This window comes from Rhinolophus hipposideros (assembly GCF_964194185.1).
Source record: "Rhinolophus hipposideros genome assembly, chromosome: 17".
In the NCBI taxonomy this organism is placed as follows: Eukaryota; Metazoa; Chordata; class Mammalia; order Chiroptera; family Rhinolophidae; genus Rhinolophus; species Rhinolophus hipposideros.
In genome coordinates this window covers 20,039,631-20,066,575 of record NC_138063.1, presented here as the reverse complement: position 1 = coordinate 20,066,575, position 26,945 = coordinate 20,039,631, and the positions used below count along the sequence as shown (strand labels likewise).

Here is a 26,945-nt window from a genome sequence, read left to right as displayed (position 1 = left end):
TACTCCGATTCCCATTCTCCCCGCAACCCATTCCAGTTAGCTTCCTAAACATCACTCTACCTAAATAATTCTTGACAAAGTAACCAATAACTTCCATCTTAACAAATCCAACAATCAATTCTAAGGTCTCACCTCACTTCACCACTCAAATCTGCATGAAGTTGTACATTTAAGATTTTGTACTTTATTGCACCTATGTTACAACTTAAACATTAGACATTACAACTTTAGACATTAGACATTACAAACTTGAGCACATTAGACATTACAAATTGAGCTCATTAGACATTACAAACATTAGACATTACAACTTAAACTTCAATGAAAAGATTTCAGAGTAGATCAGATACAGCTGGAAAGAGAATTAGTGAACTGAAAGATAAATCTGAAGAAATTACCCAGAATGCAGAGAGACAGAAATGGAATTAATTCTAAGAGAGATTAAGAGATATGAAGAACAGAATGAAAAGGTCCAATATATGTTTGAGAGGGATTTCAGAAATAAAAAGAAGAGACACAACAAAACAAAATAAAACTTTAGATCACAAAAGCTACCAAAAAGTAGAGATTTAATGATCTCCTCCTCCACCACCACCACCACCACCACCACCACCACCACCACCACCACCACCCCATCACCCCATCACCAACCCCACTTCCACCTCCACCCCAACCCTCACCCCCAAGGTAACAAAGCTAAAAGGCTTAAATCCAGGTTTCAGGCTTTTTGCAACATATCACATCACTCAGAGAGGACAGAAAGAAAAATACAGTTGGGTAGGGAACTCCATTAGGTTTAAGTCACACATATGCTACTTCTCCAACTGGGATTCATGAACTCTGGGAGATAGTCCATCATGTGCTGGGAATAAGCAAGGTCAGAAAACAAACATGGTAGCTTTTCTCGGACCATTAATTTTACACGGATTTCAAGGAAGTTAATTAAGTCATTGAACTGGCATATAATTCCATCTTCATAGTAATAAAACAAACATGGATACGATGACCAAAGAACTTAAAATGTGCATTAATTTATAAGACAAAATATGAAACATGAGCATGTGCCAAGTGGCTTCTGAGAAACTTCTGGATCCTTAAGATTATGTATTCATTTGCCTTAGTTAGTATGTCTAGGCTTAAAAAGCACTATTAATGGCTCTAATAGCTTTCTCAACAATGTGTGAATTACTATAATAAGCAGAATTCCAGTCTGTTTAACAACAATGAAAAAGATTGTGTAATTCACTGTTTCTTGGTGTCTTTTACTCTGAACTTAAATGTTTCATTTTGTGAAGAGCATAACAAAAATACTGGGGGATTGAGGACAAAACTGTTACACAGAGAAGTGCGAGGTTCTGTCTCATCCCACCATTTCCTGTTTGCTAAGGGGTTCTATGATCACCCTACAAATAGCCCAGCCTAGAAAGCTATTTTATTATATTACTGCCGTGTCTGCATCCACTATGCATTATCACCCAAGTGTAAGTTAGGATTAGGGGGAGTGACAACTAATAGACCTGTGTAATAATGGCTTCAACATAAGTCCAAAAGTTGGTGCAGCAGAGCTTGCACGTTGCTCCATGATATTCAAGAGCCAGGCCCCTTTTGTCTTGTTGTGCCACTGTGGACTGTCTGCATTCCTAACTTTACTCATGGACCAATGTGGCTAAGTCAGCTCCAGTCATATTTTCATTCATGTCAGCATTCCCTTCAAGAACTCTACTTTCAAGTTTGCCCATACCATCTCTGCTTACATTCCCTTGGCCAAAATACAGACCATACCTGGTTGCAAAGGGGACTAGGAAATGTGATCTATTCTTAGCATCCATGTAGTCAGCTAAAATGGGGGAGGTGACAAACTGGTAGTCACTGTCATACCACATTTGAATAAATCCTATAGCGATGCCCCCAAAATATGTCCCTTCTACTTGAGATGATGGGACAGCTAGTTTACCTTACATACCCTGTCTTTTGGGCTTAGCTCAGGAAAAATAACTGTGCCCAGATAAACCCGTGAGCTTTATGAACAACATGAAAACTGGCACAAGTACTGGTAGTCTTACCATAACACCCTCCCTTTGAATACTAGCAACAGGATACCTCAAACATGTGCTATTAATCATACAGCAAAAAGAAGGAGATACATAATTTTAGCTGTTTTACAGCAGGAATTTGCCTGCTCTCCTGATTTGACCAATTCAGGAACTGAAATTAATAAAAGTAACAGCTTGGATTTAAACTGTACCTTTCTTTATTAGGACTCAAACTTTTCACGTACATAATAATATGCTATTTTATTTTTGTAATGTACCCTAATGACAAGATAAAACTTGATGTCATTTGCACATTTTTAATGTCTATTTTAATATTTAATTTGCTATATGTATTAGGTTGGTGCAATAGTAATTGCGGTTTTTCCAATTATTTTTAACCTTTTAAACTGCAATTACTTTTGCATCAACCTAATATATGTACACTGATAAAAAATGAGAAAAAATGGAAACAGTTGATTTGTTACAGTGGTAGAATTATAGCTAATTATATTTTTTAAATTTTCATAACTTCTAATACTCTTTGTACAATAACGTTTTAAGATTTTTTTTCTCCCCTTTTTCCGCCTCCCTCCCCCCACTCCGGTTCATGCCATTGTGTCTCAGTCTAGTTGTGTAGGGCACAGCTCCCTGGCCCATGCTGGGATTAGGAGCCTTGCGCTCCCCCAGCTGAGGCCCTCGGTCACCAGTCAATCGGCCGTTCACAGCAGCTCATGGCAGCTCTCACCAGAGACCGGCTGCCTCACGATGGCTGTCAGCCACCGCTCATGGCAGCCCACGGCAGCCCACACCAGTCTCCGGCTGCTCACGGCAGCCCAGCTCCAGGGAGAGCCACTGTTCACAGTCTTAGCTGTAGAGGGCGCAGCACACTGGCCCATGTGGGAATGAAACCAGCGATCTAGGTGTTAAGAGCGCAGCGCTCCAACCACCTGAGCCCACCAGGCCGGCCCATGTTTTAAGATTTTATAAACACACACTCACATACATATATACCTTACATACTAAAGGATACAAAAAGGTAGATGGTATCATGAAAACATCATTGCTTTGAAGTCACACATGATTTTAAAATTCAGTCTTACCACCTACTAGATGTGTGACTGTATGAGAATTATATAACTTCTGTAAAACAAGGATCGCAGTTCTAGCCATTTAATGTCTGTTTGCTCTCATTTCCACCCCCTTCCCATCTATGATCTATAGCATAGAGGGCTAGAAGCCTGCAAACTCTATTTTCCAAACTTCTTTGCCTGCTGGCTTCGGGATGGGGCAGACAATGGGAGGCACTGGCAGGAGACTGGAAGAGGAAAAGAATGGAGAAGCCATTTTCCTTTCTGCTTCTGGTGGGGTCTCTAACAGATGCAACCATGGTTCCAATAGTAAGTAAGGTAGTAAGGCTCCCGCTGTAGCAGAGGCAGCAGGCTCTCTTGAAATGAAATGTATATAAAGCTATTCACTAGTGTTATCTGGAATAGCAGAATTTTGAAAACCAGCAAAATGACTAATCATTTTAATTGATTGATTAACTAGGGTGAGTCTATAAGGTACACCATTAAAACTGTACTTATGAAGCAATATTAATGGCATGGATAATACAGCCTAAGGTTACATGACTAAGACAGGATTAAAAAGAAAAACTTGGGGTGACCGGTTAGCTCAGTTAGTTAGAGCGTGGTGTTAATAACTAATAACACCAAGGCTGCTGGTTCAATCCCCACATGGGCCACTGTGAACTGCACCCTTCTAGAAAGAAAGAAAGAGAGAGAGAGAGAGAGAGAGAGAGAGAGAGAGAGAGAGAGAGAGAGAGAGAGAGAGAGAAAAAGAAAGAAAGAAAGAAAGAAAGAAAGAAAGAAAGAAAGAAAGAAAGAAAGAAAGAAAGAAAGAAAGAAAGAAAGAAAGAAAGAAAGAAAGAAAGAAAGAAAGAAGGAAAAAGAAAAACTATATTGTCATTAGCATCAGTCAGTGTTGTGACTGGAGAGCCAGAGAAGGGCATAAAGGAAATGCAGAATCAATTTGCTATCATTTAAGTATCTCTCAGTTGTGGCCCCAGCAGACAGATACAATGTGAAAGAGTAGAAAGTGCGCCCCAGCAGTAAAAAAGCGTAGTTGGAGGAGGTTGGCTCCACCTACCTGGAAGGTTGCAGATTTTTGCTTGCATTACACATTCTCAAAGGTGGCATTATCCCCTCATGGGGACAAAATTTGGAAACTTGATTTGGGAGGGATTACATAAAACTAACTCTTTTTATGTATAAAGCACAGATATATACAGCACATAAACAGATATAAGTATATTTGTGGTTTTAACTTTTTCTTTAGGAGTGGCAGTGGCAATTAGGAAGAAATGGTCTAAAAAGGCTCCTTAGGATGGTGATAATGGAGAAAAGTTAAGGAACACAGGCAACAGAAATCGCCCTGAAAAATAAATCATTGGTGTCACCTGAACCCACGGGATAAAACGAGCCCCACCCGAAGGCCATGGACTGGAGTTTCCAGGTATCACAGGGACAACAGAAACGGCTCAGTGTCTGAGTATGACCATCACTGCTAACAGAACCGCTCGAGTGGCATACAACACCAAGCCATCAGAGAATCTAAATCTGTAAATAATATCAAAACACTTAAAAGAAAGAGATCCACTACATTGGATTTACAAAAGTGGAAAGTGCTTTGGGTGGGCATTTCAAGTGATTAGTATGTTCCGCAAAGTTAAGAAAATTAATCAAAGTGAAACAGCTAGTAGAAGGCAGGGCCCGGTTTCCAGCTCAGGCCTATCTGATGTCAAAAGTTATATTCTTTTCCAACCCACTGGCCTGCTGGTGAGAATGGCTAGCTGCTTCTCTCCCTCCCTTTCTATTGCCTATTCTCTGTCAAGTAAGGGACCCCTAAGGCTTTGCAGAAGTGATCCTGGAGGCTGCCAGACACCACAATGAATGGTACCTCCCTCTCTCTCCACCATTCATCCAATTGGATTCAATGGGCCTTCAAGGACCACGGTCTGGCTCACAGATTATAACAAGTACAAGAGGAGAAAAATGAAGAGACGTTTACCATAATCCTACAAGGAACCATATTGCATTTTTGCAAACAGGGAAAGGCTTGGAGAGGTTACAAAATTTTCACAAGGTTATAGAGTTAACTAGCTTGTAATTAAAGATTTGAATCCAGGTCTGGTCAGACCCCACATTCTTCAGAATCTTACCCAGATTAGAAGCTATGATATAGCTTTTTAATGAATAAACTGAAATTTACAACACTAACTCATCCTCATAGTGGTTCTATTTTTTTTCAACATTTTATGATAAAAACTGTCAAATGCAGAAAAAAATAAAAGAATCATATAATACCCATATGCTTACCTCCTAGATTTTACATTAACGTTTTGCTGTATTTGTGATAACACCCCCATCCATCTATTCATCACTATATTCACCCATCAATGTAATTTATTTGATAATGCATTTCAAAGTAATTTGCAGCAACATTTTAAAAGAGCAGTCTTCAAATAACTCATAACACTAGACTTCAAAATATTATTTATTCATGGAAAAGGTGGTCTCAAAATTACACCAACAATAAGTTATGAGGGTTTTTACTACCATTCACAAATTCTGTCAGCAAGTTACCGTGAATAAATTCAACCTCTGAATGTACTCCAAACATCCGTGCTGAAATTAATGTAAATTAAAACAGCTGCTTAATAAGCTACATCACTTGATTATGATAGAATTTAATAGTTTTAAAGCAAATCCATTTTAATTGCTTCATTTTTCACATAAGATTTACATTCTCAAAAAATTAGAATTCCATAATTTTAACATTATTTTTAAAATAGCTTTACTATTTTAAAACTCCACATTAAATTATGCTACAGAAGTCTCAAACTGATTAAATCATTGGTGCCAAATACACACCACTTACAGCATGCCTTAGAAACTTATGCCTAGGCATCTATCCAGAGAAATCCAAAACTCCAATTCAAAAATCTGTATGCACTCCTATGTTTATTGCAGCACTTTACACAATAGCCAAGATATGGAAACAACCGAAATGCTCATCGGTAGATGACTGGATTAAGAAGCTGTGGTACATTTATACAATGGAGTATTACGCAGCCATAAAGAAGAAAGAAATCTTATCATTTGCAGCAACATGGATGGATCTAGAGAACATTATGTTAAGTGAAATAAGTCAGAAAGAGAAAGACAAGTACCATATGATCTCACTTATATATGGAATCTAAAGAAAAGACTATGTGAATGAACTAATCAAAAACAGTTTTGGGGACACAAAGAAAAAACCGAGAGTTGTTAGATGGGTGTGGGGGGGGGGAGGTTGGGGATAAGGGGAAAGGTGAAGGGATTTGGAAGGAGCTGGTAACCACAAGCTGGCCTCAGGGTTTTTTTGAAAATTAATTTGGGGAAGGTATTCAATAATGTTGTAAAGATTTTGTTGGGTATCCGATGGACATGCGTCCTATTTGGGAGACCACCTCAGGGATACTGTGGACACCTGATCATGGCATTGTACACCAGAAGCTAAACATTAATGAATGCCAACTATAATTTTATATATATAATGTGATGGTTCAGTGTGAGGTCGGAGGGATAGTGGATGGGGGGAGGGGGGTTCACAGTGTGAGGGATATAAATGATGAACGTCTAAGTATTACCTTGTCTTGTACACCTGAAACTAATAAATAAAAAATAAATAAATAAATAAATAAATAAAATATGAAAAAAAAAAAAAGAAACTTATGCCTAGGATTGCATCTGATACTGATCGCTTTACTCTATATTCTTTCTGGTGAATATGAATGAATTTGTTCCCCAACTATTTGTGGCATGAAAGAGGCCTCAATCTTCCCTTCCAATTCGTTAAGAATGAAATGAGAGCACAGGGCAGACATACTGACTTTCAAAGCCATTTCTGGAAAACGGTTTAGGAGTGGCTGTCAGCAAATTACAAGGATAAAAGATAAGTCAATATTGTATTTTGACACTATGTTATTTCTAATGAATATCATTTAATGAACACCTTTTTATAAGTCTAAAATCTGAAATGATACTTTTTTCAGAGTGCTTCACATTACTACTCTACAAATAAATACAGTCATTTTGTGCTGTAGATACGAATTTAAATATTCTATGTTTCCCTGCAAGGACCCACTATGAGGTAACAGTAAACTGAAATTAACTATGTTTCATTAACCACAAAATGACGTCAGTCCTGAAAATAAAGGAAAAAACGTCACTCTTTCACTTGCTGTATAAACTCCACTGAATCATTCCAAGTAAAACTTAACAATACAATTATTGCTTATAAACGCGCTTTATTTTTTTGAAAATTCAAATTCTTTATTAAGAAATGTTTTCACAACTATGCCTGTTTCTGAAGGCCACATACTTTTGCTCTTACTGGTTTTTCTTTCTCTCAGTGAGTCAGCCCAGAAAAAGCCAAAATTGAAGACAAAAAAAAAAAAAAAGAAAAAAAAGTCATGTAGTATAAATTACAACTACTGCATATCATACTTATCATAATGAATTCAATAACTTTTTCAATAACAGCAATAGGGAGAAATATGAGTTTTAATCTTCAAATTCTACTTTATTAAATTCTCTATTCCAGCATTTGCCTAAACAAACAATCACTACTTTGGCCTTATAATTTGGCTGGGACACCCATCACTGCAAGCAAAGGAAAAAAAACATTTTTGATGGCTCATTCAAATGGAAAAGCCATATATCAGAAGTTATTGTGTAAAACCTCAGCACTTGTGATGGAGAGCAGTTTGGCAGAACACATTTAATTAGACTTGGCTCTTTAAAACATTAAGTACCCAGTTACAATCACATTACAGTTTTGTCTTACAATGAAAAAACACGCAAGAAATGTCAAGGTCAACCCTTCTTGTTTTACCCTTTCTTTAGGCATTAGAGGCAATTCAAAAACTTGAAAATGTATTAAAAGACAAGGTGAAAGAAGCAAGGATAGCATCAAAAGAAACACTGAATAAATGCTATAGCTTATCTTTCCTTCTCACATAATTCAATGTAATTCTTTTAGTGACTATCGGAAGTTTTTATTAAAAGTCTACTAAATAGCGGATATTTTCGTAATTTATTTATATTGAAAACCCGAGTAAACTTATAAATCATTATAAGGTCACTGGCTTTTTTCCCAGTTTTTTAAACAAAGGCTATCTTTTAAATATTACTATGTAACCCCTGTTCCGCATAGTGACCTCTGATTGTGTACCTACTATGCACCAGGCTCTTTCCTATACTCTTGCTCACTTGATCACCTCAGAATTCCTACAAAGGGAAGTATTATCCTCATTTTACCATGAAGAATCTAAATAGCCCCAAGAACACCTACTTAGCAAATGGCAAGACTGGCATTCAATTCTAGTTCTACGTATTACCAACAGCCAGAACCTGATACTTGTACCACTTCCAAAATCTAGAGCCAGTCCCTCTAAAGGACAATGTAAGTGGGAGACTCCAAAATCAGAAAAGAAAATAACCTGTTTCAATCACAGAATTGTTTTTGGAGGGATTCCTTATACATTCTGAAACGACCTTAAAAAAACAAACAAACCAACCTATTAGTGAGGCTGTAATGGTCTGAGAGATCTACTTTGGCCACAACCCTCGCCACCACCTCTAAGCACGGTTGTAGTTTAAAATCAAGAAAGACTGGAGCTAAAAGGTGCCTTAGCTATCAACATACAAAAGAGACCAGTGGCCTCCCAAACTGAGAACTTCAGTGAGGGGAACCCCAGATCTACTTAATACCTATTATGGACTGACTGTGTCCGCCACCAAATTCATATAGTGAAGCCCTAAACCTAACGTGATGGTACTAGGAGATGGGGTCTTCGGGAGGTGATTAGCTTTAGATGAGGCCATCATGGAGGAGCACTTATAAGAAGAGAGACACCAGAGCTTCCTCTCCCTGCCATGTGAAGACACAGTGTGACCCTTCACAAGCCAGGAATAGAGCCCTTACCAAGAACCCAATCTGCGAGCACTTGACGTTAAACTTCCCAGCCTCCGAAACTGTGAGAAATAAGTCTATTGTTCAAGCCACCCAGTCTACAACCAAATACATTATAGCAGTCTGAGATGACTATCTTTTACCACCATGTTCCGTGCTCCATCACATAACAAATCACAGAGGTAAGGGTCTTCAGTCATTTACTTCATAGAACATCTCTAACAGGGAAGGGTGATGTGCTTAGATCTTGAAGAATTAAGTATGGATATTTAAGACTACCAAGACTGCTGATATTTGGATTAGTGGAACATTTTGAAATATAATTATAAACATTATAACTGGGTCAGCAGCAAGACTTAATTAAAATCTTTGGCTAATTTTATAAACAAACTATCAAATAGAAAATATAATCTTTCAGATAAATTAGTGAATAAGAAATGGTACCTTAGTGATTGTTGTCAAGGCAAGTTCATTTAGGAGGCAAGGAGAAATCTCTTGTGGGCAATATCTATTTAACAATCAAATTTTCCTGACTTCCATTGGCCAAATTTTGCACCACATAAAATGGAAAGCCAGTTAAAGAAAGAGCAAAAACATGGCTGTTACAGTCAATTTAGTCAGCGTTTCAAAAACATTTTTTACATAAATTTTAAAGACTGGGCAGACCAAAAGGATAAAATATTGTCTTAATTTTTTTAATTGTCTGGAATAAATTTGTAAGCGTCTTTCTAATCACTAACTTCATCTACTTACTTTATTTTCTTCTATTTTGATTTTAATTAACAAAAAGTAGTGGAGCTTCAGTACAGGTATTTACATGAGGATAGATGCTATATAGTTTAAGAAGTGATTTTATACATAGTATCTCATTTGTTCTTCACAAAAACCTGGCACAAAAAGTCTTATGTTTATCAGCTTTATGAAGTAGGATAACGAGATTCAGAGTTGAAGAACCTGTCTAAGATCACACTGGGTTGGGACTCCATCCCAAATTCTCCATACACTCCGAGCTTTGGAAATCCATCCTTATCCCCAAGAACTTCCAGGAATGCGGGAAGAGAAAAGACAGCTGAGAAATTCCTGTGGTGTAATCCAAAGAATGGAGATACCAGAAGAGGAGGGCAGGGCCTGGTATGAACTCACAGAGGCCTGGCCAGCATCTCCTGCCCCTGGGGGACCACTAGCGCCAGTTTCACAGAGATCCCTGCGGGTGAGTCCTACAAATCAGGAGAAACCACAGGAATCCTCATTAACTCTAAAGTCTACTGCCTGGGAAAACCAGGCTACTGCCCCCATAGCAAATTCTCATGGGGATTTCAGGAAATAAAATCTTATTCTACATAGGATCGTCACAAAATCCCCAGTTATATTAATTTTCATTGTTATTTTATATATGCCACCCACAGAAACGCCTGCTTTCCACACAGGAATTAGAAATGTGTCCAACCTCTCTGAATGTGGTGCCAAGGACATACCCCTGGATAAAGCAGGAAGCCCAAAAGTGGTTTTTAATGATGGTCTAGAGCTGAAAAGGGGAGCAAATCTCCTTCTCTGGCTGGCGTTAGGGACCACACCACTTGTACAAAACTATACCGGAGGTACAACGAAAGGTCTGTGCCTGTACACATAAAACCTTAGGGGAAAGACAGGACGCAAAAACTATGGAAAAGATTTAGATGACAAAATTAACAATAAATTCACTAATAACTGAATATTATCTGTCAAATGACTTAATGGGCATTTAGACTAGATTAATAAAAAAGTACAATGTCCAGAATCAGTGGGGTTCAGGTTCTACTCTATTTCATGCTGGTGTATTGTAGTCATGGGCAGATACACTGGACCTCACCAACAACAGAGCACAACACAGAAAGCAATAAGAAGAGAAACTAAAATAATACATGAGGAAGTGGTCAGTTAAACCCGTTAGAGCTGCCTCCAAACAATGTATTCCTCAGCAGTTAATAGTATTGGCTCAACTGTCTGCCATGAAGGGTTCACAGAACAGACACAAGCCAGGAAAGGGACCCATACCACCACATAAGCCTTGCTGAAATGGACCAGCTTTATGCCAATCAAGCAAGAATGCTTACTGAAAATGTATAAGACCAGGCCCCATCTCATGTCTAAAGGTGTAAGCATATGCACATGCATTTTTTAAAAGTACGCTAGGGGGTTCTGCTAATTTGGGAGCCACTGGAAGACCTTTACCATCACCTCTCCTAATCCTGGAATTCTATGATTCATTAAAAAAAAAGATAATTAAAATGGTGGCATTCTTTTCTAAACAGTAAAGTGATATATCAATTGATTCTTTTCCATTTTGCCAGCATATTACAGGAATTTCTACACTAAAAAACTAGAGAGAGGAAGGAAACCATTTTGTTCTTATACTATGAAATTACGAATAGAGGCCTGTTGGCATGTACTATAGCTATTACCAGATAAAGTAATATATAAATGTATGATTCATTCTTACCACTTCCTCTGAAAGAAGTAAATCACATTTGACACACATAAAACGCTTTTTAAAAAAAGAACAAAATTCATACAAGTTGATTTTCATTACTCTCATTAACCGCAAAAAACTTATCTGTAGTAATGAAACAGCATTAATAATTCCTCCAGCTATTTATTACATTCTGATCACATTTCGTCCACGCACTCACTGTGTCCTGGAGGACCAATAACAAACAGAAGGAAGAAGACTGCGTGCTGCATCACGGAGCTTTTAGTCTAAGACGGATACGCTGATGAGAGTAGGTTAGAGAAAACCTCACGAAAAACTCAATGTATGTGCATCACAAATGGTTCTATACTTAATAAAGGAGGTTCTAAAATACAGAGGGAAATCTCCATTTCGTTATTTTTAGTGCGGTAGAAACGAATGCCCCCCTCATTTGTTTGTAAGGGTAGCTGAATATTAACTGTACTCAAGTTGATAAGTGTACTGTGGTTGTGTACGAGATAATCTCTTTTAGGAAGTACACATTCAAGTATTTAGGGGTGAAGGGCCATGATGTATGTAACTTACCCTCAAATGGTTAAAAAAAACTGTGTGTGTGCATGAAGAATGATAAAGAGAGAGGAAAGGAGGGAATACAAATATAAAACAAGTGGGATAAAATATTTACAAATCATCTAGATAGAGGTATATAGACATTTTTGTAATACGTATTTTTATTTATGGAACTTTTCTGTATGTGTGACCTTTATTTCCAAATAAAGTTTTTTAAAAAGAGGAGGAGGGAGACAAATGGGAAAAGAATTAGCAAAATGTTGATCATTCCCGAAGATGGGTTGAGGGTAGAAAGGAGTTCATTCTACATCCTCTTTACTTTTGTACATCTTTGTAATTTTCCATAATAAAATGTTAGAAAAGAAAAATAAAGAATAGATAAAAATCATGTATATAAAGTAGCTACTAAAATGTCTGGCAAACAGAAGGCATTCAATAAATGATAGCCATGTTTTTAGAAATGCGTTCACATCTACCTTGAGTGCAGAGAAGTATTAGCTTTTGGTATTTAATTACATATAGCAAGTATTTATTGACAGTCCACAGATGTAAGGTACCTGGCTTGATACCGCAGTGAACACCCTAACAGAAGTCAAGAAGCAGTTTACACACTTAGGAGTCAGGTGGCGATAGTGCAAGACATGACAGCAAAGTTCACAAGTCAAAGGAACTAAGCTCAAGTGCAAACCGACATCACCTACTTGATCTTAGACAGGTAATTTAGTAACTAGGAACATCTCTGCATCTATCCATTAAAAAGTAAAAGCATCTGGGCCAGCACGGTGGCTCAGGCGGTTGGAGCTCTGTGCTCCTAACTCCGAAGGCTGCCAGTTCGATTCCCACATGGGCCAGTGGGCTCTCAACCACAAGGTTGCCAGTTCGATTCCTCGACTCCCGCAAGGGATGGTGGGCTCCGCCCCCTACAACTAGCAAAGGCAACTGGACCTGGAGCTGAGCTGCGCCCTCCGCAACTAAGACTGAAAGGACAACTTGACTTGGAAGAAAGTCCTGGAAGTACACAGTGTTCTCCAATAAAAAGTCCTGTTCCCCTTCCCCAATAAAATCTTTTTTTTAAAAAAAAGTAATTGCAGTTTAAAAAAAAAACAGGAAAAGCAACTATTTCACAAGGCTGCTATGAGAATACAGCGCGATACACAAAAAGTTGCTCTGTAAACTCAGAAGTGTACAGACATGCTGGCTCTCCTTGTCTTGTACGTAGAGCCAACACAGGGGGCCTGATGCTTCTGCACAGCAACCATAACACACGGCGGAGGAAGGACCAAAGGAAAAGACCACATCTTGCTAGGAGAGAGGAAATAAGTCTTTGCGGAGAAGGTGGAATTTGAAATGGACCTTAATGGATGGATGTGCAGAAATCAAAGTCAGGGAGGGGAGGAAGTAGGACTCTAGCTTAAAGAGATAACCCAAGCAAAGGCATGAAAAAGAGTGTAAGGCATGCAAGATGAAACAGAGTTTTTGCTGGAGTCTGGGAAACAATTAACGGAACAACTAGAAATAACCTGAAAAATTGAGAATAAACTGGAGAAGGCCTTGCCTAACTTCTGTGAGGGCCCAGCCATGTGGACCCAGTTCTTGCACAGGATTCTCCTCTTCCCCTGCCAGTGTCAACTAAACGTCACTATTCAAAACTATAAAACTTTCCAAAATAAGGCATGCTGTTTCAAAGAAAATAATTTCAGCAAAACATTACAATACACATAACACTATGCAAGGAAACACTTTCTATGTCCAGGAATAATTCAATCCCAAGGAAAATGAATATAAGGCAAAAGAGTTTATAATTTGTATCTAGCTTTGAAACATGATTTCTTTTCAGTGAGGAACTTCCAAATCACATTTTCTCAACCCAATATTAAAGTAAGAAAATTCCTTAACTACCAACCAAAAGATCATCAAAGGTGATTACACAACTAAAGTCAAATTTTCTTTGTCAATTGATTTTCCTGGAATGTGGCTTAATTCAAAATTACATACTGGGATCAACTTTACATTTTATTTAGCCCACAATACATAGCGGCACTTTTCAGGAAAATGTCCTTTTTGTTGTTTCTATAATCCTTTGAGTCACATAATGTGAAATAATGACTAATTATTCCATCGTGACATACTTTTACATGAATAATTTTGTAAAGATTGAGGAAGAAAGCTGTATAAAATGTCTTTTGACTGGCACACTAAAAAAATCATTAAGTCTATTTTAATGCCTCTAACAGAATATTAAATTTTTAAATGGTGGGGCAAAAGAGAATCATTGAAAGTTATATGGAAATAACCTCAGAGATCATCTATCCCAACCTTCTCATTCAGAAGACAAGGAACCTGGGCAGTAGCAAAATGAAGGGACTCCCTTCCAACATACTGCTAACTAGGTGGGAGAGGATCTAAAATTCAGATGTTAAGTTTTTAGCACCGGGTACTTATGTGATGACAGCACATGACATTCTGGACTTCATTCTGATGACACATACTGCACAAAAAAACAAACACAAATCTATGTTTTCTTAAAAAAGAAAAATACTGCAGGGTTTTGCCATTGTGTGGAAGAAAGCAGTTAATGAACTTGTTTCCTCCCAGAAATCTCTAACCACACTGAAGTGTTACAAAATGCTCAGCTTTTAAATACCGATGTCAGTTTAATGATCAAGAAAAGAAAACACTACCGGATTAATGAAGCTTCCCACGGGACACAAGAAGTCATTCTTGTGCTGCCTTCAGAGGCCATGAATGAGCAAGCTGAGTACAGCCTCCACATCTGAAACATGAGGGTAATGAGCAAAGTAACTCGGAGAACGGACCTCTGCGGGTCTGGTATTGGGTGGCCTGCTCAGCACCAGAGACCAAGCCATGAGTGATCACAAACGTAATTCAACTCAGAATATTAGAAGAAATCAAATGAAGGCAAATTTAGAAAGCCTGGTTCACAGATCAATTCCTAAAGTCAACAGAGAGGTTGCCAAGGCTCATTCATAAGTTATCACACAGTGCTACATTTTCGTATTCAGCTAACGTTCCTCCCTGAGTGTGGAGAGGATGTTATAGCCACAACTCAGCTGTCGCACTCAACTCCATTTCAAACTCCTTCAAACAGCTGAACTCTGCCCCAGGTAATTAAGTAGACCGTAGACTGCACTGCTGGTTTAGCAAGGGCACCCGTGCAGACCTTACAGCTATCCGAGTGTCAGTCTAGTTTGTGCTTCTCCTTTGGAATAAAGCACAAGTTCAGTTCCAACCACTCGGGACCAGGTCCTGTCTTTAGGTCTGTACACTGTGAAGCAGAAATGAGGCTTTATTTACCGTACAGTGGGAAAGGATTGGGTCACCTAACAAAATTTGCTTCCCATCTAATAAAACTCACCTTTGTGCCACTTCTGAATTTATAACAAAACGCTTCAAAATATACTAATTTGTCATTAACAAATGAAACACTGAGTATAATAAAAAAACTATACCCAATTAGTCACATAAAATCCTAACCAATAAAACAGAATGATGTCCTCATGAAACACAACAGTAAAAAGTTTCCTAGAGCTTAACTGTATTCATATTGTACAGCTAGAACTCATGCATATTTATTTATAATCATTCTTCTTGAAAATGGTGTATTTTAGGTCAACCATCTATTCATGACCTGCATATATTTATTTCACTGCAGAAATCGCTACACCAAATGCAAAAATTAATATTTTAAGTTACTTTGAGTATTTCACAGTTAGCCAGCTGTACAGACGCGATGTTAGCACTGACAGCCAAGGGAACAGAATTTCTTATGTCCGGTAAGGCTTACTTGCTACTCCTGATGCAAGTCCATACAGCAGTCCTCCCCCTTCCGACTGCTGAGAGAAAACATGCGTTCCTGGAGGAGGTGGCTTTTCTTGTCTGATAAAGTTATATAACAAGGTTTTCACCAGTTTGCTGGTGTATGGAAGACTACACAAAAAGGAAAAAGAAGAAAATCAAACTCATGCTTATGGAAGTCACCTGATTTTGTATAATGACACATATAATCTATATAACCTACTAATATAAAGGGATTAGCACAATTAAAAGAAATGGAGCATTATGTCGTAGTGAAGACCATGGGGTTTGAGCTCAGACTTGAGGCTTAATTCTGATTTTCCTCCTTACTATGAAATAAGGTATTGGTCCAATCACTTCACCTCTTGAACTTCAGTTATCTTATGTGTAATCTGTGTAACAAGTGAGATATTGTCAATTCAGTGTATAATACAGTACCTGGCACTTGAAAGGAGGCAGTAACACAGAATAAGTAGAGAAAATCAAGAACTACAAAGCAATAATGTAAAAATTATACTTTTTAAGTATGACATTATTCAACATATGCATGCATACAAAAAAATACATCTGTATGTACATTGATTTTTTTTTTTAATGTTAATACTTTTTGCTTTTAAATAACGGGATGAAAAAAGGGAGAGAAAATAGGTGAAAAGAAACATATGTCTACAAATTGATGATAGATAGATCAGGTCCTGCAACATAGAGAAAACTTTTTTAATAGACTCTTGAACCAAAGCTCAGGTCCTTTCCTTATTATAAGTGAAGGTGCCATGGAGATAACCAAGGTAGTAAGAAGCATGTGACAAAGACAAAGCTCCCAACTCCTCGAAAACTTTCATCAAAGCTACTTTGTCTTTGTTTTACATTCTAAAATTCTGTGAAGACTGTGTCACTAGAAGTTATGGGTGTGTGTGTGTGTGTGTGTGTGTTTAATATTTACCTATTCCCATCCCCACCCACAGGACAGTGTAAGCTTCTGCTCAGGAGCATAGACGCATCCTAACACATGCCTGCCACATGGTTAGCACACAATAAAGATTTGTTGACTAAATGAGAGTGGGAACAGTCAGTAAAGAGACTGTTGAAGTAATCCAAACACATGGTAACAGGGCACAGATTACAGTAGTTTAAGTGGGACTGGGGAGAAGGGGAAGGTATAAAAAAATAATTTCAACGAACAAATATTATTGGATGACTGCTTATACAAAGAGAATAAGAAAGAAGGAAGACAAAAGATGACTTCAAAGTTTCCGTTCTACAAAGAAACCGCTAGAGAAGGTAATGGAGTTGGGGAACGAACAGGGCAGGAAGGATAAATAGTTTGGGCAAAAACAGAATTTGGTTTTTCATATGTTGGGTTTTAAGTGCTGATAGAACAACCAGAGGAATGTCTGGTTGGTGACATGGAACAATACTAAGGTAACAGGACAAGACCAGAAATGCAGATTTGTACAATAAAAACTAGACAAATTCAAAATGAAAACATACCATCGACCTCGCATCAAATACTTGTGACTAATGCTCTGTCGCAAAACTTCCTTGTGGAAGAGTTGGCAGGAAAGGAAGACAACCATTGTTGATATAGCTTCTACTGATATTTCATATGTAATATCTCTGGAGAAACAGGAAAGAAAACAATAATGATCAGTTTGGAAGATTAAGGTATTGTTCCTTTCTGAACAAACTATACATTTAAAAACTCAAATCTAAATATTCAACATGTTTGAGATTATTTAAAAAATACTAATATGTTTAACATAAAAATTAAGAAAACTTTCCCAATCGTTGGCTCTTATACTTGGGTCAGGTATCCCACTACTTTCCTCTTTTCCAGTTCCCATCTCCTACAAGCCTATTAGGGTATAATGGAAACAGTTCCCAGCAGTGCTCTGCTTTGAAGTTCCACTCTAAAGCCCTTCTGTTCATTCTTATTTAGTTATAACACAGAAACAAATATTCAGATTGTATAACTGAAGAGAAATCACAGTGCAGGTAAGAAAACAATGCCTTTTCAAGTTGACAATCACTTTACAATGAGAACAATGGCATACCCTTGATCTTTCATCTCTAGTGCCCACATTCTCGAGGCCAATGCAGCATGTTCGGCACAGTATGAATAGTAAACAAATTATTCCTGTTTTATTAAGCATATTTCTATTATGAAGCATGACTCTTACTCTCCCAACATCATTATCCCTTTTTAGAAACAAATCTTAGATCAAAGAAAAAGGAAATAAAACTTCAGCTGAGCAAGAGGCACAAACAGAAATAAATGCAACAAGAAATCTTCAGTTATTGCAAAAGTTTAAACACAATTATCACGGGGAATAGTTAACATGTTAGAGCAGGAAAAGTGGGCAACTCAACAACACAGTAAAAAGAGTAATAGTTCCAAAAGAATATCAAAATATTTTTACGGAACTGAAATATTCATGAAAAACCCAAAGAAAAATACTTACCACCTACTTAAATGAAGCCGATTAAACAAATTGAAGATGACTTGATTCTAGGACTGGGCAAGCTTAAATTCTCCCAGATATTTTAAAGAGTTATTGCTGATAGAAACATATTTTAAAAACAAAGTATACAAAACACCACAAAATGCCCATGCAATTGACCTAACAAAGGACGCAGAGGATAACACGAATGGAACGACCTAAATTCTAAATGGATGATCTAACTTCTACTCAAATTAATCCTAAAGTCAACGCAATCATAACTAAAATTCTCACTGAATTTTTTTCAGAAACCTCATAGACTGACTCTAATATTTTTATGAAATAATAAATATATAGCTAAGTGAAACTGAAAAATGAAGAGTGAAGGTAGGGGCTTTCCTTACCAGATATCGTACCATGCTACACAGCTATAGTAATAAAAACAGCATGATATTTGCACACACACAAAAATAAACAGACCAATGGAACTCAGTTGAGAAATGAATGTGTATCTCAGACCTGTGTATATATGAAAACAACATATAGTAAAGCTGGATCCACAAATCAATGGAGAAAACACAGATTGTACAGAAGATGATTCTAAGAAAAACCGGCTCATTTCATTAAAAAGAAATGATGGATCCCTATCTTAAAACATATCAAAGACCTACTACAGACAAATTAAATACTTAGATATGAATGGTAAAACTAAAGTTAATAGAAGAAAATGTACAATGAGATATTTGTAACATAAGCACAAGAAAGAACTTCTTAAAAGCGTAACAGCACAAACTCTAAAGCCAAAAAAAAAAGCACTTAATTACCTCAGAATGAAGGACTGTTGCTCAACAAATGAAACCCTAACAAAGTTAACAGGCAGATGATAGACTGGAAGAAAAACAAGAAACTAACATCTAGAATATTACAAGCAACTCCTGCAAATGGCCAAGAAAAAGCTAAGAACTCCACTAGAGCAAAAGAGCAAAAGATACAAACAGTTTAAAACAATGTAATATCCCTTTATGCCCTACATGTAAAGCAGTGGCAGGCATATGATGATATATAAACCTTCATGTACTGCTGTTGGGAACATCAACCAGTGCAGTCATTACAGGGGACAACCTCTGACCCAGTATATGTACATATGCCAAAGAAAAATTCACAGAAATATGTCTGAGGACTGTGGAAGACACCCTCTAAATGACCCCCAATAATCCTTGCTTCCTGATATTCATGCCCTTGTGTAATTGCCTCCCCGTGAGTGTAGTAGGCTGGCTCTAGTGACTTGCTTCTAACAAAGCAAGAGAATACAGTAAAAGTGATAAGATACCACTTCTGAGAGGAGATTAGCTTTCAAAAAGATTATGACTTGTGTTAGGCATGCTCTCGCTCCTCTATTTGCTTTAACTGAGGGAAGCCAGCTGCCTCACTGCGGGCTGACACATGGAGAAGTCCACCAGGCAAAGGGCTAAGGGAAGTCTCCTCCAGTCAGCAGCCACTGAGTAACTGAGGCCCTCAGTCCCACAGCCCTGCAGGCACTGAATCCCACCGACAGCCCAAGGAGAAATCTGGGAAGCAGGTCCTCTCTCGTTGAGGCTTCATCTGAGACCAGAGCCCCAGCCATAAGCTTAACTACAACCTCGTGAGACACCTGAGTCAGAGGCACCAACCTACACTGTCCCCGGATTCCTGATCCTAAAAACAAGGTTGTTTTAAACAGCCAAGTCTTAGGGGAATTTATTATGCAGTAATAGATACTAAATAATATGAAGACCATTCGTTATTTGTGGTGACAAAGTTGGAGGCAGTCCAGGTGTCCGTCTCTGAGGAACTGAGAAGTAAAATGTGGTGGAGGCCGACAGTGGAACCGCTTTGACAGCAACACACCACATGCTCAGTCAGCATCCCAGGTAACTCTTAACGACAGTTATGAGAGGAAAAAGTAAAAAAAACTGAGAGTTCTGTAACACAATTCTATTAGTATATATTAAAAATGCATGTACACGTAACATTTTGTATTTGAACACACGTATATAAAAACCCAGGCATTAAACATTAAAATGGCCGTTTATGGGAAAGTACCTAGTAGTACTCAACATACAGTATAGGGTATTTATCAAACATTAATTGGAATAAATCATCTAAAATTCTATATTTAACTAATTTAATTTGCTAAGGTTATTTGCTTTGAGAAGCTGGATACATTTCATTAGTTTTTATATTGCTGCTATTAGCAAATCGCCACAAACTTAGCAGCTTCAAACAGCACAAATTTGTTATCATACAGTTCTGCAGTTGCAGTACAGGTCTCAAGGGGTTAAAATCAAGGTGTCAGCAAGCTGCTTCGCATTCTGGAGGCTCTAGGGGAGAATCCATTGCCTGCTGGTTTGGGTTGTTGGCAGGATTTAGCTCCTCCTGACTGTAAAACCCAGGCCCCCATTTTCTTGCTGGCTGTAAGCTGAGGATACTTTCCCAGATTCTAGAGGTGGGGACTCATGGATTCCTTCCTCCATCTTGAAAGCCCGTAACAGCTTTGAATGACTCCTCCAGTGGCATCTCTCTGATCCACCCTTCTGGTTTCCTTTTCTACCTTTAAGGACTCATATGATTAGATTGGGCCCACTAGGAAAATAAAGGACAATCTCCCCATCAAAAGGCCCTTAACTTTAACGACATCTACTAATTTCCTTCTATTCCTAGTTTGCGAGTTTTTTTTCATGAATGAATGTTGAATTTGATCAAATGCTTTTTCGACGTTTATTGAGACAATCACATGGTTTCTCCCTCTTTTTTGGGGGGGGTGGGGGGACATATTATATTGCATATTATATTGCAATATAATGTGGCATATTATATTGCCACATAAGGTGCATATCATATTGATTTTCAAATGTTAACAATATTGCATTCCTGAGATAAGCCCCACTTGGTTATGATATAATATCCTTTTCATATATTGCTGGATGCAATTTGCTAATTTTTTAAAAAAGATTTTCCTCCTCTATTCATGAGATACCAGTCTGTAATTTTGTTTTTATGTAATGCCATTGTTAGCCTTTAGCATCAGAGTTCTGCTGGCCTAATAAAATGAGTTATCCCATCTGCTTTTGAAACACTATTGAAATATGTACTTTATGATTTAATATTGAGGAAAGACAGCAGAGTAGTATGTACCACATGAATGAATGTACATGCAGATGCTGATGTGCAAAAAATAAAAACCGCAACACTGGGAGATGAGATTCCAGGTGACTATTATTTTTAATTTAAATTTTGTAAATGGGGAGGGCATTAAAAAAATAAGTGGGAGAATTATTTGCTTCAAACTGGTTGTCTCTACTGCAAAATTCCTTGGGAAAAAAATATTACGAGAGATGGTGTGAGGATAATATCTAATCTCATTTTGACCACATATACTTCATGTACACTTTTATGTGTTTGGATTTTTGAACAATATAAATGCATCATCTATTTAAAAATTAAGTTAATCAAGAACTAAAAATAGAAGATTGTCCTAAAATTAAACTTTTATTAACTAAAATCTAATGACATTGAAATAAGAGCAAACAAAAAACTGACTCTCTCAACCACAAGGTTGCCAGTTCAATCCTCGAGTCCCGCAAGAGATGGTGGGCAGCGCCCCCTGCAACTAAAGATTGAACACAACACCTTGAGCTGAGCTGCTGCTGAGCTCCCGGATGGCTCAGCTGGTTGGAGAGCATCCTCTCAACCACAAAGTTGCCAATTCAACTCCCTCAAGGGTGGTGGGCTGTGCCCCCTGCAATTAGCAACGGGTAACTGGCCCTGGAGCTGAGCTGCGCCCTCCACAACTAAGACTGAAAGGACAACTTGAAGCTGAATGGCACCCTCCACAACTAAGATCGACACACTGTTCCCCTTTCCCAATAAAAACATTTAAGAAAAAAAACCAAAAAACAAAAAACTGAGTCACACTGTGGCATGCTGTAGGTGTCATCGAGCTAAAATTAGAAAACCCAGGACCTGTTCTAAGTTGCCTATTAAACTCACTCTGTTATCTTCAACAAATAACTATCTCTGGGTCCCGGTTTTCTTATTTGTAAATAAGTAAATTGGGCTAGATGATCTCTAATGTCACTCTTCCTCGAACTTTCTATGATGCTAAAAAAAAAACAAACATGAATTCAAGGCAATGTTAGATTCCTATGAAAACAAAATTTAAAATATATTAATTGGGCTATGTTAAGTGCCAAATAATCAGGGAAAAGAGCCAGGCAGACCAATACTTGAAAGAAACCAAAATTCTACCATGCTGAGTGTGGTGGTTTTTAAAAGATGAAAAATGTTTTAAGCCAATAGATCTTTCTTGTTTTAATGTTCTTGTATAATCTTCAGAAGATTTTCATTACACAATCACCAAAACAAAGTCAAATTTAAAAAGCCAAAGTGTTGCTTTGGCTGCCATATTATCCAAAGAACTTTCCACCATCTGGCTGGAAATGTCCTAGAACAAACTACTGTTGGAGCAAGTTATTAATTTCATCTGAAGAAAAAAAAGACAGGCGCCATGACCTTGCACTGCTCTGCTAAGGCAGAGTGGAACATTTGGATAAAGACAAAAGCCTTCATGAAATGGGTGTTAGTGTTGGCTAAGTGTAAAGTCACTGAATACAGAGGGAAAAAACATCCTCCTCTGACTTACTATTGGATAAGAAACTCAACGGTACTGTAAATGGAACATAAGTTTAACAAAAACAACTCTGACAAGTTCAAAGGATTAAGAGCAAGATTTAAAAATATCAATGTCATGCCAACATGGAGAGTCTTAAAGTAAAATACAAGGAGAGACTAAAAAGTGGTAAAGTACAGTGTATTACAGATACTCTCACTAGTAGTGACGGCTAGTTTTAAAAGTTGAAAAAATAGAAGTTAAGACATGGTACTAATACCCTCATTTATGATGCCTTAACAGTGTAACAGAAAGTGCCTGGAGTTAGGAGTCAAAAAATATGGATTCTAGCTTCAGAATTGTCACTTGTTACCTTTATCAGGTATCTTACCTGTCATTTTCATCATTTGTAAAAATTAAGGGGGTAGATGAAATAAAGTCAAATATCCATTCCATGTTTTCATGGTTTCTCAAAGAACTAATATTATATATGCAACAAGTCATCAAATGTATAAAAAATAGCGACATATCTTCTTGAAATAAAGTTCAACAACCAAAAAGAGCTTTTAAAAATATCCTAAAAAATCAAAAGTTAACATGGATTGATAAGATGGATACATAATAAAAAAGAAAATATATCAAAACAGTTATGTAATTATACCAACTTAAAATGTTGCGTTCATACAAGGAGCAATGAGTGAAAAAAAGCTTTCAGGAATTAAAAATGATTGCTAAACCTTCATCAAAAGTTAACAACAGCTTTTAAATGTCAGGAGATGTTCAGCTTCACTTGTAAAGAGAAAATGCATGTAAAAATCACAATATAATTTCCACTTTTAACTTACAAAAATATCTTCTACGATATTGGCAAGGCTCTGTAAAATGGTTATGGTGGGACAAAAATTAGTATAATCTCTGTAGGAGGCACCTTGTTAAACCAGTTATCACATTTTTATCAAATTTTAAAATGTACACACTTAATTTCAACTCTAAGATTTATATGAAGGGTATAACTGTATATGTGCATAAAGTGAATTTATGTGTATGCAGTTCATCCAGACAATGGAATATTACTTGGTGCTAAAAAGAAATGAACTATTACATTTTGGACTCTCTGCTTAATTAAAAAAAATACAGTCATGCAACACTTAACAACGGTGACAGGCTCTGAGAAATGCCTTGTTATGATGTACAAACACCACAGAATATACTTACACAAACCCAGATGGTATAGCCTACTATAATTGTATGTGCTACACTTTCTGACTGGCAGCGCAGTAGGATTTTTACACCAGCATCACCACAAATGTGAGTAACCGTGATAGGATGGCTAAGCTGTCACTAAGAGATAGGAAGTTTTCAGTTCCATTATAATCTTATGGGAGCACCCCTGTATATGTGGTCGGCCGGTTGACAGAAACATCATTATGTGGCGCATGACCGGATATATATATATATATATATATATATATGTACATATATATATATATATATATATATATGTGAATCCACATTAAAAATAAATAAATGAGCTACTAAGCCATGAGCATGGAGGAATCTTAAATGAATGTATATTTATTACTAAATAAAGGAAGCCAATCTGAAAAGGCTACATGCTATATGATTGCAACTGAATGACATACTGGAAAAGGCAAAACTATGGAGGCAGTGAAAGGATCAGTTAGGAGCCGACGGGAGGGATAAACAAGCAGCGTGCAGGGGATTTTAGTGCAGTGAAACCACTCTTACGATACTATAATGGTACATTTGTCACACCCAGAGAATGTACACCACCAAGAGTGAGCCCTAAAGTACACGATGACTTTGGGGGATAATGACATGTCAGTGGAGGTTCATTAATGGTACATCCTACACTCTGGTGTAGGATGTTTGTACTGCGGGAGGCAGTGCACGTGTGGGGGCAAAGGTATATGGGAAATCTCTGTCGTTTCTGCTCAATTTTGCGGTGAACCCAAAACTGCTCTGAAAAATAAAGCCTACTAATTTAAAAATATAATGTTTTATTTTTTAGAAATATAAAGGTAGAACACAGGTAAAGGTTTATATAAGCCACCAGAATAGCTAAGAGTTAAAAATGATTGTCTCTGGGGAGGAAGGGAATAAAAGAGATTTTTTTCTCAAACCATGTGCATACATATATTAATAATTTAAATAATTGCATCAGCATCGATGACTAGTATTAAATATCTAAGTGTAATGTAATCTGGATTATGCCTGAAAAGAAATTACTTTGCAAAGAATTAATTTATATAGGTGGCACAAAAAAATAAAAAGTAAAAAACTAAGTGTTTGTTCCTAGAATTAAAATGTGCAGTTATTAATAGCAAACCACCGCATTCATATTTTGTTATATGTGTATTAATAACAGCAAAATAAATTAACAAAAGCATTCTGTACCAATCTTGATTTTTTAAAAGTAAAAAATTATTTGAAGGAGGAGAGTCATCGTTTTGGGGAGCTGAGCTACCTAAGAATCCTGAAAACTGACCTTAGGAAAGTCATTTCCCTTCTCTCTACTTCAGTGACATCATATATAAAATGAAAGGGCTAGAATACGTTTTTAAAAGGCTTTATTTTAGTTCTAAAAATTCAATGATTATATGACTCTAAATAAATAGCCCGTAACTTGTCAGGAAATGTGCGTATGCATGCAAGATAACAGCCAAGATTCGGGACTCTGCTTTTGCTGCTGCTAATCTTTCACACCTAATGCCAGGCGAGGACGGGTCCTCCCAAACAGCCAGAGAAACTCCTCCAAGCAGCTTGATGCAACAGAAACTGGCTTCAGTTCCCGCATAGATTATTCGGCCTTGTGCTTTTGAATCTCAGACATCCTGTATCCTACAACCACTATACTTGTTAATGACCAAGTGCTACCACTTTTTCTTGAGAAGTTTAAAAGATCAAAATTAACTCAGAGGCAAATAAATCCAACGTTATTCTTGAGCATTTAATATGTGGAAGACAACATACTTTTATAATCACAAAGTATTTTCAAGTACGCTACTTTGGTCCTCAACAAAATCCCCAGCAACAAAGCAGCAGTGAGAGCACTAGACAGACCTCATTCCAGGATGAGCTGCTCCCTCTCAGCGGCTGGCCCCTCTACTGCAATTAAGGACATGGAGTATTACACTATCAACTTGTCTAGCTGTTGCTTCAATAAAGCTATGTGAGTTGGTCTCCAAAGTCATACACTTTGATTTCCATATCTAAAATATTAAATAACTGAACTCTCAATGTCTTCAAATGCATTTTTCAAGTGACGATCCCTGATCTATTAACCCCCATTTTACAAGGACAGAAAGGAAGCCTGGAGGGCCATTGCTGGTTAGTGGTAGAGCTAGGATTCAAACTCTCTCCTCTGGGTCAGAATCAGTGGTGTTTCTTTGCACTACAGAATATATCCTCTACTTCTTGGCAATAGCCAGTTAAGCATTTATGAACAATCTGAACACATGTCTTGTAAAATAAACATTATTTGTGGTATTGGGTATATTTTGCTTGGATTTCCTCAATAAACCAGGTTAGGGTTTACACATTAAAATTTTTTTAACTGGGATTTTTTCCCCTGAGCCACCAGAAACCCATTTTCAAGCTGAAAAGCTATTGTGAACTTAATATACAATAGTATTGGTATATGAAAACACTATTATCTTTAATTCAGTGCTTGTAATGTCATAAATACCTAATTCCACCAGAAAGCTATATTAGGTGTTTACCTTACAGCACCTAAAACTTAAATGCTGACTTACTTTAGCCACCTAGCCTGCTGAGCCTGGATTTGGCATTTTCCCCAGTTAGGCCCTTCATGCCAACCATGGGTCTCTCCAGTTCCTTCACTCTATTCCAACAACTTGTAGACTTCATAAGGAAACTGTTTATGGTTCTTCAGGTTCTTGAACCACCTACTCGCTGTTAGCACCAAAAATTTTCAATACTCAAATTTT

The 26,945-nt window shown here is 37.4% G+C and overlaps 1 protein-coding gene across 3 annotated transcripts in view; it reads right to left on the bottom strand.

The window, feature by feature from the left end:
* The window catches only part of DYM (dymeclin), a 275,896-nt gene that overhangs the window by 184,669 nt on the left and 64,282 nt on the right, over positions 1-26,945 (bottom strand). For all 3 annotated transcript variants that reach the window (XM_081078951.1, XM_081078952.1, XM_081078950.1), the window contains exons 7-8: positions 17,377-17,502; positions 15,875-16,017 (exon numbers count right to left, since the gene is read on the bottom strand). In XM_081078951.1, coding sequence (XP_080935077.1) covers positions 15,875-16,017; positions 17,377-17,502 — 269 coding nt within the window. The remainder of the gene's footprint in view (positions 1-15,874; positions 16,018-17,376; positions 17,503-26,945) is intronic.